General features: G+C 40.0%; 1 protein-coding gene across 1 annotated transcript in view; it reads right to left on the bottom strand.

The window, feature by feature from the left end:
• Nucleotides 1-5,244: 5,244 nt before the first annotated feature.
• Nucleotides 5,245-13,843, bottom strand: part of NT5DC1 (5'-nucleotidase domain containing 1) — a 151,285-nt gene continuing 142,686 nt past the window's right edge. The window contains exon 12 of the mRNA XM_052781323.1: nucleotides 5,245-5,494. Coding sequence (XP_052637283.1) covers nucleotides 5,376-5,494 — 119 coding nt within the window. The 3' untranslated portion in view covers nucleotides 5,245-5,375. The remainder of the gene's footprint in view (nucleotides 5,495-13,843) is intronic.

The raw sequence follows: 13,843 nt of genomic DNA, 5'->3' as shown, positions 1-13,843 counted from the left end.
CTTTGTCCTATATTCAAGAAAGTGATCAGTCATGCTGGCCACAGTACTAGTCCATTGACCTGTAGATAGGAATATCCAGTTCGCCCTGTAAAGATGCTGGCAAGCTTTTCGAGCTGGAAATCTCCCAGTCTGTTTAACTTCCTGGATTCCATCTTATTTTGGCCCTAATCCAGGCTCTGTTTTCAAGTTAAGCATTTCTATTTATAATGCTTAAGGAAAAGCAGGATTTGTTTCTTGCACCGAAAGCATTCAGAAGAAAACCTCTGTTTTTTAATATTTTTTTTTCTCTCCTGTGAGTCACCAAGGGCGTTTGATGTTCCACTTATTCAGAATGGCAGAAAACAAAATTATAGGCAACTGGATTTATAATGGGGTTGAGCCTTTCCCCTGGGGGGTTCTGGATCGGCTACGTGCCTGCTGGAAGGGCTGTTTCGTGGGCAGTTGTTAACAATAGGTGTCTGCGGCTACACCATTATAGTCATTTTACCATTATAGCTGGCACTCTCTGCAGAGATAAGCATCTTAGCTTATGTATCTTAGCTGCATGCTTTCCCTCCTAAATCTGATGCCATGCTTCAGCTGAAATAGTATCTGCCTCCAAGCATGTGTACGGAAAGAAGCATATTTTGTTTTAAAAGTCAGGAGCTTAAGTGTACCAGAAAACTTGCTCCCTCCAAGATGCTGAGGGGCAGCAGGCTGCCCCATGCCATGCCCCCTTGCCAGGGAAGTCACAAGCAATATCCTACCAGATCCCTCGCTGTAGCGTGAGACTTTTACCTTTTTGCACAGAAGTGACTTTATTTCTAAACCTGGCTGGCTCAGAAACTGTACTGTAAAACATCTAGGTTGTGTGCAAAAGCGTGTTTTACGCTTACTGCATCGTTCCCTGTGGTGGCAAAGGAAGGCTGACATGGAAGCTCTGACACTGCCTTCTCACTGCTGGCATCTCTCTGCTGATTTATATACTCTTACACTCTGCTGTCATTTGCCTTGGCATGATTTAATGCATACTTGGCCCCAGGAGGAAAGACTGAAAGGTGAAGCCACAATATTTATTTGGTATGTGGTTGGACAAGTCATGGCCAAACACTTCAAACAAGGCCACTGTGAGAAATGTAAAATCACATCTCTACTCGTGGTAAGAAAGACGATTACAAACTGTATGTTGTTCTACTTAGCTAGAAAATATGACTATGCATCTATAGGAAAGAGAAGCGCACTCCAAGACCAGGTTGGAAACCATTCATTTTGCCAGGGCAATAGCTGTTGGCCATACCCCACTCCTCTCTCAGGCTGGATTAGGAAAAAACCTGAGGTTTCTACAGGAGAATGACTGTTTCTCAGGAAAACACAAGTGAGCAGTTTTGAATTAGAGCAATCTCACAATATGCCAGCTTTTACTGAGGGATACATGGTTTGCAACCTGGTTGCAGCCAGATCTGATCCAGAGTGTGCTAATGCCAATGACTTGGAGCTGGGCCAGAGTTTGTATTTATTTTCCCTCAAACAAAGATCAGTGTTGTGTATTGCGTGTGGTAGATGATTTTCTGCATCCTATTTTACAATGCAGCAACTGATAAGTAGTCTCCAACTCACCAGTGAGGTATGTTACATTTCTTCAGTTTCTAAAGTATCTGTCAAAAACGTTGTTAAAACCCCTAAAACCTGTACAGCTGCTGGCAGGACGTGACCTGGGGGGACATGGCAGGCACGGTTTTCATTTGTCGTAGTGAAACGGTCATATTGTTTTCAATTGTTAAAGCCAACTGCTGCTATAAAACATCACACTAGGCAACGTGGGCAGGGCTAAAGGTTATTTATTTGAATGCAGATAACGTTTGGAGCATTATGGGTCATTGCAGGGGATGGGTGAGATCAGTGGTTACACAGTGTCTCAAGCCCTAGGACACTGGAGGGCCAGTCCAGCCACCCTGCCTGGAGCCCAGGAGCCCTCCTGCATCCCAAAAGATCTGCCAGTCACACATCGGAGTACGAACCTGCGTTTTCGTGATACTGCATCCCTGTTTTTTATGTTTTTTCCCTCAGTAGGCTGTCACGCCGGGCCGGACAATGGCTGCTTGCTACTTGCACAGATTTAAACCAGTTTGGGGCGTGCTGGGTCCTGGTGCCTATCATCAGACAAATTTTCCTGGGAATTCCCAGGAACTGTTGCACTATCGCACACCTGGGACTCAGATGAGCTGAAGAGCCCCAGCAGCCTGGGGAAGCACCAGCCTCAGAAAGGCCTGTGTCCAGCAGTGCCCCATATCTACCACAGATAAGCTATCTGCATTTGTTTATTTAACTTTTACTCACCGGGGATTAAGAAGCCTTTAGTTTCCAGGAACAAACCCTATTCAGGAAACACTTGCAGTGAGCTCTGCTTTGCATCAAAGCTGACTTCCCTATAGGCATTAATGGTATTAATTTATTAAAGGTATTAATTTATACTAGTTTTTGGTTGGTTTATAAATCTTTTATTCTGAGTGGGTCAAGTTTAGCTTTGTTCGAGGCTGTAGCACAAACATCTCCTTGCAGTGCTCTGTGATGATCTTGTCTCCCTTTTTTCTTTTTGCTGCCCAGCTATAAATTCAGAGAACATATTTTCTTCAGAAATAAATTCTCTTTATTTTAAAATTCAGACACGTGCTTTATACCAAAACAGACGCCAGAGAGACTTGGTATTCATCCCTGGTTTTAAGCAAAACTGTGGCTTTCAGGGCTATATAACCAGATACAGTGATTTTAATGAATCTTTACAACTTTACGCCTCCCTGCCGATACTCAAGATAGTTTTGCAGGCACTTCAGCAATCTTTCTGTCAATGGCCTCTCACAACAGAATCCAAGAAATGTCAGAGATTTCCAGGGGTTAAAAAAAAAAAAAAAAAGAGAAAGAAGGAAGAAGCAAAGATGGTATCTTTACAGTGTCATGTTAAATGTGGCCAGCTCCCTACCAATTTTCTGCCATGTGCATTTCTCCTCCCTGGTCTCCACGCCACCTCCATTTCCAACAGCTCTCCCACCGCCACAGCACTGATTGCCTTCCTAAAGTTCCTCCATTGCCGACCTCCACTTTGTAACAGGACCTGTATAATTTTCAGAGATTCTTGAATAAGAAGAGTCTTTAGTAAGAGCTGTTAAGTCCTGATTTCATAGGAACTCTGGCTTTTGGGCAAACGCTTCAATTATTTTTCCTAAGTCTTCCTGCAGCCACAGACTGTGGTGGCACATGGAGTCATGCTTCCAGTAGCTTTCTGTTATCCACTTCTTTCTCTGCTGCTGTGTGCTCCTTCTGGCAGCGAGCGCAAATGGCTGGTGACAGCCTCCGTCAGAAATGGGTACTATCACCTCCCAATTGAGCAAGTCCGTATATGTATTTCTTCTGGTGAGCTTTGTGTCCAGGCTGTTCTTAGAATCTGTCACCTTTCCATTAAGAAAAATACTGCTTCTCCACTGAGACGCCAGGAACCAAGGACTTACTCAGATGATTTTCACTCTCATTTTCCTTAACAATTCAATTTTAATTAATTTTCTTTAAAAAACAAGAAAAAAATCCCCAACCCACAAAAATCAGTTCCAAATGCAGAACAACAAAAGCATGAGGGTACACAATATTGGTTTGGACCATAACCTAGTTAGAAATTATTTGCAGAGGATTACTGGATTCAGGTTAGAATTTCAAATGATGTTGTAATCAGGGATCTGAGATTTTAATCTGGGTATCTCTCTGCTTAATACAAATCATACCCTTATCGTGGGCCAGATTTGCTGCCCAAGACATTGATGCTAATTTTAAAATTTCAAAATAAACTGAAGTATTACTTATTGTTACCTTATGTCAAGTATTTTCAGCCTACAGTTTATGAGGAAGAGAACGGCACTTTAATTTTCCTTCCTCACCCACCTTGTTGTAAGAAAATTTTTCTCAGTTTTTTCCTTATTTGTTTTATGCTTCCCTTTCAAAAAAACAATGCTTAATGTTGAACTGGAAATGCTGCATATTACTTGTGAGTATACTGGACCACAGGAATGTAAAAATAACATCCTATGTAAAGGTAGGAAAAAAGTATGGCAACAAAAGCTGGTATCTCTGAAATGAGGTGGAATGGTGTTTGTGTCTGATTCTGGCAGAAAATATTTTAACTGGTGAAGCTGCAAAAATATAGAGTGAGCTGTGGTGACACAAGATAAGTGTTAGCACGAGTTAAATCTGTTCTGATAATTATCTAGGCCTTAGAAAGTAAATTCTTTTTCTTGAAAACAAAGTTTCTGTTTATTGTTCTTTGAACTTTGAGGGAAATTTATCCAAAATTCTGCCATCCTAGTGTGACAAAACTGCTGACTAAAGAAATATCTTTGACACTGCATTAGTGACTGAAGGCTCCCTGTCCAAAGCAGTGGAGAACGGGTCTTTGGAACTGAATCCACGAGAACAGGATGCCTGTTTGCCTAAATTAGTCGATAAGAAAGCACATACTCAGTTTATATCTTCAGTCTTGCTTCCCTTCTGGGCTGAGGCTGTACTTAGTAAAGATGGCTCTATACAGCTGGGTACTATATCCTTCCTACTCTTGGAAGGATTTCCCAGGGAGGTGAAGAATGAGGGTTTGAATCCACTCAAGCTGAGAAGGGAACTGCACACAGGTTTCCCTCCTTCTGCAGAAGAGCTCTGACTCTTGAGGTATTGAAGACTAAAGGAAGAAAAGGCATGTAGGGAACCTTACTGTTGAATAGTGGTTAGGCACTTTCAGGAATACGAAGCATGTGACAAAGGCTTTCAGGACTAGCAGTCCGCATTTAGTTGCCTAAATCCCATGCAAGTCTCTTTTTGGGTATGATGCATCTTTCTCTTTGGGCCTCAGTCTTTCTGTATATCCAAGAACAGTTACAGTGAGAGAATAAATTCCTCAGAGCCTGCAAAACACTGATCTATGGTGATAACCTGGGCTGTCCAAGGTAACTCTTAATGAAATATGGCTGAGGGTCTGGTTGATGTCTTTCCTGGGGCTTACAGTAGCAACAGCATCACCTTACATAGGGATAGTACCAAAAATGTTCTTGAAAATGTAGAATGTAACTTGGGATGAGTTGTTACTATTACATTTCTCTTGAAGGCTTTGGGAAACACATGGAAAAAGCCAATAGCACTTTGCAAAAGGTAGTGGTGGTCAGAAGATTTAGAGAGAAGGATGCATTGCTCACCTGTTCCGGCTGGACAAGAGAAACAAGTGAAACACAAGTCTACACAGGAGTCTGCTTTAATCCATCATTCTACTTTATGAAGCATTTTCACCACACAGCATTTTCACCAATTAGCATTTGATAGCAGTTTAAGTAAGGGCCACAGGGTTATCTAAGGAAAAAGCCGACAACCTATTTCATAGTCACTGACTCCTCATTTGGCAGCAGTGCTCTTGGAGGGCTTGGGTAGTACCCAGCAGTTGCTGAGCTATTTGAGGAAAATCGTGTAAATCTATAATCCAGTGGTAAATCTGAAAGACAGAAACATACCATATCTGATTAGCAACACAGCCCGTATCACATAAAAAAATAAACCTGCCATGAATAGCAGTACTTCTTAAGGCCTTGAGCTGTTTGCTCACCAGCATTAGAACTCAATCAGATTGCGTGATCACATATTTATCTGACATCTTCAGCTGTCCAAGGGATTGACTTTCAGAGTTTACTCAACTGCAGTAAAGGATATTCAGTTCCCTGATTGCTGAAATAATGCTAGTCATTGAAAATTATTTAACTAATGCTTAAAAACTAAACAAAAATATTCATTGAGCCTAGATGGAATTTCCCCACTAGAACCCTTTCAAGTTCATTCTTCAATTTGTCACCTTTCTCTTTTATCTCATAAGAGGGCTATGTCTAAAACAAAGAAGTCCCTTTTTTTTTTTTATGGCTATTATAGCAAGATTCCCCAAACGCACCCACTCTTAGACCTTCTTGCAGTCCAGTGTTAACAACGTAATTTTGTACCAAGCATTCTTAGAAATCTGCACTTGTAACTTGGTGTACTCATCACTTCCAATCTGTAATGAACACTGAATGCATTAAAATAGCTCTGAACAGTCAAAGCTTTCTTTTCTGTAGCTTTTAAAAAAAGTCTTTGCTGCCAGCAGTGACCCGCCCACCCTCACAGCCAGAAAACTGATACTTCCCATGCTCACCTCTTATTCAAAGTTCAAGAAACTGAATTAAAAAACCATACAAATAAAACTTTATTCAAGAAACAATTACCCTTCCAAGAAATGGAAAAGAAAACCCAACAAAAACAAGGGCTAGCTCCTTCCCAAGTTGTCTGTTTAGAACCAAAGCAAAACATAAAAACTATTACTCAGCTCATCTGAACAGTAAGTTATTAATGACAACTTTTTGATGTTGTTGTTTGGAGTAAATTTGGGGTGATGATATCCTCTCCCTATACACTACAAATTTTTTGGTGCTCAGCAGCTTTTGTGAAACAGAAAAACACAATCTTGGCAGTTTCGGCACAAACAACAGGAAGTTCAGGTCTGTCTCACAAGCCATTCATACGCAGGCACCAGGACTGCATCCAGGTCTGCAGCTTTAGAACCATATTAAACGTAACAAAAGCAAGCAAATTAGTATTTAGAGCCAGCTGAAAAATCAGATAGAGGATGGAATAAAGTAGGAATGGGAGGAGACTTGATTGGAAGCAAATTACGCTTTATGAAGTGGGTTACTTTAGCTTGTCAAAGAAGTACATTTTCTCATTTGTCTGAGTCAGGGGAATCTCTGGAGCCCACTCTGAGCACTGCAGAACAGGCAGATGTTTTTCTAGTCTGCGGAGGGCCCAATGGATTTACTGGCTGCTGAGTCTATTTATGACAGCCATGTTTAAAACAAAGGTTTCCAAAATAACAAATAATAAGAAAAAAGAAAGCAAATATTTCTGAATATCTTTATAAGCTATAAAAAACAAATACCATACAGTTACTTTTATATAAAAGCTTTCACTAGCTTTTTAGCCTAGCAGTCAGGAGTCTCCCAAGAGTGGTTTAACCGAAGAGCAGCACAAATGAGGCAGACTTACTGCAGAGTTGCTTATGCTGAAGAAAAGAAACAGTTGGATCAAAATGGTAATTTTGTTCATATTTCCTGGTAAACTAGCTTTATACAATCAGCTTAAACAACAAACCCATTCTACGCACAAGACTCCAAAAAAGAATAATCCCTTTTTTACATATTCAAACCCCAATCTATCCATTTAAATTTTGCTTTTGTCTGAGCAAGCTGCCTTTGGAAGATGATCAGAAGGTATCCATATTTAAAAATATGGCAACACTGAAAGTTGCATGCAGCATGAAGCAGATACTGTTCTTCACTCATGAAGCTTGTTTTATGTATCACAAACAGGAAGAATCTTCTTGTATTTCCAGTTTTCCTCCTTTTTATCAATGGTTGCATTTGCAGCGTCTGCTTTGCCTGGCATATGCAACATTTTATATTACTGCTTTATTTGTGTGATGTATTTATGAGAAAGCTCTGGACTGATCCAGAAAGGCATACTTGGAATCTTAGTGGCTATAAATAAACACATGGTGAGGAAGAAGGGCAAGTATACAGGGAAAGAGAAATGAACATTTTTTTTTCCTGGGCAATGCAAAATTTATGAAAAAATGAAAACCCAGAAAATGTCATAGATGAAGACAGCTCTAAGTTCATTTAAACTAAGGTCTTTGAAATCTTTACAACCTAAAATGAATCACCATTGCCCTGGATTGCAAAAGGATCATGTGAATTGTACAGCAAAGCTCAATCCAACTTCTTTTGGTGTAAATGGCAATGGCATCACTAGATCCAGCAATACTGGCTCATCAACAAAGAACCACGATACAAGTCTGGAGTCTGCCTCCTGGACATAGCAGCAATTCATTTCGTATCTGGTCTTATTCCATATTATCACTGATGACATAGAGAAGAAATAAGCAGCTCTATTTTGCTAAACTGAAATGTTCGCACAGGCCACAGCTTGATGCAAAAGCATGTAAAAAATAAGATACAGTATTTGACAATAAAGCCAGTCTCAGGAAAAAAATAGTTGCTTATTTCCAAGTTGATCGTTTTCCTAGTGTTTTTGCCAGTAAATTTCTCCAGGTTTTGCTACTATGCATGCTCCAAACTGCTGCTGTCATGGCAGACCTTTGCATCTTGGCACCCACTTCTCATCTAACCCTGATGGAGAGTCATAAATTAGGCAGGGGGCAGATACCCAGCCCTCTCTGAGATATAATTTGACAGCGAGGCTCTAATCAGTCCTAACCTACACTGATAATGAATTCAGCACAAAAGTCATCCAATATTGCCACTACCCTAAAAACCCCACCAAACCCTGAACAAACTAAACAGCTTGAGGCTATAAGAATGAACTAGCTGGCTCTACCCGATTGCTTGAGGACCACAATCCCAGAATTTTTCTATCCTACTTAGGTAATTCCACCCAGACTCATTTTGTTCCCACGACACATAGGATATTCGCTTTTAGAGTCAAAGACTCCTAGTAGTCAGACACGGAGGGTCTCAAGGTCTTTCTAGACCCTTTCTAGATCTACAGAAATGTTAGTTATTAGATGCATCACCCTGAATTTCTGTCCCACTCCTTTCTTTGCTCCTACACCAATGCTTGAGTGCAAGTGAGTGATGAAAACCAGTCTCCTTTGCAGTGACCATTCAGCATTCTAGCGTTTCCCAACGGCTTGGGCAGCCCTCATGAGTTATATCCCTTAGCCTGAGCTCAGAAGCAGGACTCCTGCCCTGCCCTACGTCGCTTGCAAGACTCCAGCAGCCCTGGTATAAATAAAATGGCAATGATGACGTTTGAACAGTAACCACTGACAGTTACTGTGTTCCAGCTGCTGTGTTCCAGTTATCCAGATCCAGGTATTAAGTGACATTAATTACAACATTGTGCTATGATGCTCATGTATACCCATATCCATTCATGTATTTAAGTGTTACGGATGGATTTATTTCATAGTTATTAAGCTGCAAACATCTCAGTGTCTGTGTGCTGTCCAGTTAGTGTAAGCCAACTAAATGAAAGCCGCAAGCTTTTATCAGAAGAAAAATTAGAGTTCCAGCCACAAGGAAAGAAAAGGAAACCACAAGAAGAACGGAAAACGTAATATTCTCGATGAGTGATCAGGAAAATATTTGAGTAACTGAATGGAAGACAATTATAATCTAATCCAGACACAGGCCTGCTTGATAAACTCAATACTAACGTCTAATCTTTTTTTGAGATTTCCCTGAACAAACCAATACATTAAACAAATATAATCCTAACTAAGCTCTTTAGATGGAAAGCATTTTTTTCAATTAAAAGCACAGTCCAAGACTGAAACAGATTTCTCCCCAAATACACAGCAGAAATGTCAGGAATCATTTTGCAGTATTGACCAACAAAAGCAAAGCCAACATTTTTTAATCATGACACCACAGCAGCATCCCCATGACGAGTAAGAAGCCCTACAGAAAGCAGAACTCCCGTCCCCTCTCTGAGGTCTGCTCCCTGGCAGTCAGCAGGGCTGGAGCCATACGCTGTAGAAACCTCCTAGTAAACAGCAGGATTGCGTTCTTAAGTGAATCCAAACATATCCTCCTGATTGTCACCAAGGAAAAGGCACAGGGAGGAAAACTAAAACCTCATCAGCGATACCCAAGTTTTAACTTGACAAATCTTTAAACTGCTTAACTGTGGCAAATCTCAGAAGACACAGACAGAGCTCTATCTTATGGCTCAGCATCTAGGTGGTATAACTATAGGGGCAGACTGTCAGCCGGTATTAATTCTTTTGCTTTTACAAGAATTCCAGTAATTTACACTGGCTTAGAAGCTTTGCCACAAAACTTTGCTTATATTTCAAAGCTGCTGTTGAAGAAAATTATTCATTTAAAATATTAATTTCTTAATGGTAACAATTTCTAATAATAATTTCTTAACAGTGGAGTAAGCACAACTGCTGCAGGAGAGCTCACCAGTTTGGCTGGGCTGTCAAGGGATCTACTACCTGACTTGCCAACCTACAGGTGAACTATAACAGGTGCTGTTTTTTTAAAATACTAAATGTTTTTATCTCCTGACCCGTTTCTATTTTATAACAGTCAAAGCAGCGCTTGCAGCAAGAGCTCAGAATGTGAAGGAGCGTGCTAGTGGCAAAAAGAAAAAAAACCTCAAGGTCACAAGTAGATTTATCTGATAGCAGTTATTTTTAGCAAAACTTCTAAGGCTGATTTTCCTAAACAGGAGGTCAGATGTTTGCTGTACCAAAACAAAGCTCCCGAAATACTGAAGTCAGCATGAGGAAAGTGTTCCTTCTGTCAATTGCATGAAAGTCATTGCTGCTGTCTGCATACTCTGTGACTCAAAAGTTAGAGGAGGAGGGGGAGGAGAAGGGAGGGTATCTGTGCGGGGTGGTACGGGAAAGGGGGTACTCCTCAGTACAGGTATGCTCTATAGAAGGAAGTTACGAAAACTTCTGAGTTTGGATGTAGCTGGCACTTGCAGTGTGCTATATGAGCCAGTGCAGTTTATTCCTGGGCAGCCAAGAAAAAAGACTAAAACTAGCCTCAGTTAAAATGCAGGTTTGCTGCTTCAACTGCACCTACTTAAGAGCTTTTGCTAACACAGGTGTATTGGTCGGAGATCATGCCTGCGGCTCTGCCAGTAGACATCTGCGGCATGAGCCTGGCCTGAGGAAGAGCTTCACTGCCACTGGGGTTTATCACTGGTTACTCTTCGGCTGCTGTATCTAACATAGAAGGGGGTGACATTGGAGAAAACCCAAGTGACAAACTGGGGAGATGTGGAGCAGGAGCCTTGCTCTCAGAGTTTTGCAGAGGGATGAGTGCCCGGGACAGGGAAAGACCATCCCATCGTGGCTGTTGCCATTGCCCGCGGCGTGCAGTTTCACCACAATTATCTTGGGAGTAACAATTCACATTACTTTGGGTCCACCCTACGGCCAAGGAACTGCTGACCCTGGCTTGAACAAAACAGCTGTGCACAAGGCATGCACTAAACTCACATCTGAGACTGATAGAGTCTGCAGTGAAGAAAAGCCTTAGAAATTCCGTTACTGTTTTGTGTTTATATAAGAAAACTCATTATTTGTATGCGAGGGAAAATTCTCTCATTTTTGTTTAAGTTTAAATGGTGATTTTTGGAGATCCTTTGAGAAAATAGCCCTGTGTGGTTCTTTGCTTGATCTGGAATCAATCAAAAGAAAATATTGGACTACAATATTTTTAAATATTTAGATGAAGACTTAATCTAAAAAAAATCCTAAGAGAATGCCAAGATCCTACTAGCAGGTGTTAAGTCTTTCAGGGATCTGTTAATTAATTTCTGTCTGAATGACTCATCCTGGTTCTAAGGGCAGTGGGAAGGGCTTCTGAGGTAAGTTGAAGAAGTTAGCCTGCAAATTGTGTTTTCACACAAGCAATTGTGTGAGATGACAGGCATTTCTGATTGATTAAGAAAAAGAAATAAGTTGCATTTTGAGACTGCAAAGGAGCTATATTAAGATCCATGCAGTGATAATATGCCCCTTTACTTTCATTTTGAGGTAAACTCACCAAGATCAACCTTACTCTTCAAACTTGGGTTAATGTTGTCATGTTCCCCTCTCTTGTTAAACAAATGTTTTCTTTCCTTTTCCCTATTTTTTCCTCCGGATGGGTGACAAACATTGCTTACCTTAAGGTAAAAAGCCACACACAGACACACATTAAGCTTTTTAAGCAGTGAAGACAAAGCCTACATTGTTTTGTGTGTGTGTGTTACCATCTTAATCCAGAGGGAATATGTTAGGCACCAATCCAGAGTACATAAATGCTTCCAGCAACTTTTTCTTGTACATGTGAGCTTGCAGGTTATGTAAAATTCCAAACTGGTCAAAGAAATATTTCCTGTACTTGGTGACTTGCCTATTTTCACTGTTTTTCACACTCAAAAACTATCAACACTTTGTATTACCACCAGTGTTTTTAATGAAGCAATCTAAACCCACCCCGTAAGTCTGCGATCTAGTCAAAACCCAATTATAGCTTTAATTATAGCCTGCAAATGAAATTATGCTGCCTGACTTGAAGGATAACTTTAAAGCAGAAATTACTGAGTGGTTCCCCCTTTCTTAATGAGTTGCTCATGAGTTCTCCCTTTAATCTTTTAGAGGTGGCTGTACTTTGACATCTCACAGAGCAGAATAACGATGGCAGGAACATTTCTGTCAGTTATTGGCTAGGAAGTAATCTTTTGGGTTCTGCATGATTTGACACGGCCTTCAGGGACACAAGTCAATACACCTTTCTGGAGGAGGAAGGAAAGGCTGAACAAATTGTAATACGCTGAAAGCTGTCCTTTTATGTTGAAAATTACCATCAAGTAGTCAAATACTTTGGGAAAGCTGGGGTCTCAGACCCTCTGGGAAATAACTGGGTCCTGAAGACTTTTTGCAAGCTAGTTCTGATCTATTGAATAATAATTTGTTATGATTGAAATGCAGTTTATTGTCGGTTTCAGTTGTATTTTGCAGCTGAAAAAATAAATGGATTATATTTGTCTGTTGTGTTGAGCATGTTTTTCTTTCTTTTAAATGAAGAACACTTAAACCTTAAACTAGTTTTCTGGAACAGATGAATCAGATTTACATTATCTGATGCTTTTCAATTTACATATAGAGCAAGATGCTGTTAATACATTCAGAACACGTATCTTCTCTCTAGTCAATTATCTTTACTACCTGGTTTTTTACTTGCATCAAAACGTCAGAACCAGAAAACCTCAGAAATGTTGCCGTTGTATATGTATACCAATTTTTCACCAAACATAAAAATACCTTTCTTGCATAAAAAGTTTCATTATAAAAATGACCTCTTTGGCCTTTTAGTAGCAACTACCATTTATAGCAGCTAAGCCCCGAAGCAGTTTAAATCCTCAAAGCATTTTTATAAACTTAAGTCTTTAGATGGTATTGTGTAGATAGTCTTACACTGAAGCTGTTAAGTAAAAGCATGGTTGTAAGGTAAGGCATTAAATATAAAAGATTACTGCTAATTAACAAGTAATGTATAATATAGATAGTTCTATATGTTTAAGGAAATTATATGCTATTATTGTATTATTTGAATAAGAGCACATAATTATCACTCTAGTTACAGGAAAGACTAATCTAATTTTAATAGGAGCTGGATTTGACTTTAAATGATGTAATATCAATGAAAAGACATAGAACTAATATATTAAAATATTGGGGATTTTTTGTTTCATTTCAGCAATAATTATGAACGATACTGTTCAGGATATAGAAGGGAGTATATGGCTACATGCTTAGTGAAATTCATGACTTCCATGGTAATAGTTGATTCTTCAAGGGCATTCACCTTTAAAATACATGTTGAAGAAAGAGTGTGAGGTTTGCAATTTGTAGTTGATCTGTGACGGGCAGACCCATGTATCTGCGACCCACGCTTTGCCAGTTCTGGCGCCCCAGCCACAGCTGCCTTGGGCTTTCCATTGTGCAGATAATTTGCAAATCTAAGCAGAAACATGAACTTCTTTGCCATGGTTCACTGGCAATTTTATCATTATATTTATACAGCAAGCAGGCTGACGACTCAAACTCCTGCAGAAAGTGGCAGGGTACAGATCCGTAGGCGTCTTTAAAGAGACAGCTTTGGTAATTTATAACGGAGATTTTTCTCTTGTACTAGCTAATTGAAATAACAATAAGGCATAAAGAAAAACTTATGCACACATATGGGCAAAGCATGATAAGATTTTGTATAGCATGCAGGATTTAAAAAAA

The sequence above is a fragment of the Harpia harpyja genome, chromosome 3 (assembly GCF_026419915.1).
Source record: "Harpia harpyja isolate bHarHar1 chromosome 3, bHarHar1 primary haplotype, whole genome shotgun sequence".
NCBI lineage: Eukaryota > Metazoa > Chordata > Aves > Accipitriformes > Accipitridae > Harpia > Harpia harpyja.
Note: the sequence above shows the minus strand (reverse complement) of the source record. Positions and strands in the feature narration are given on the sequence as shown.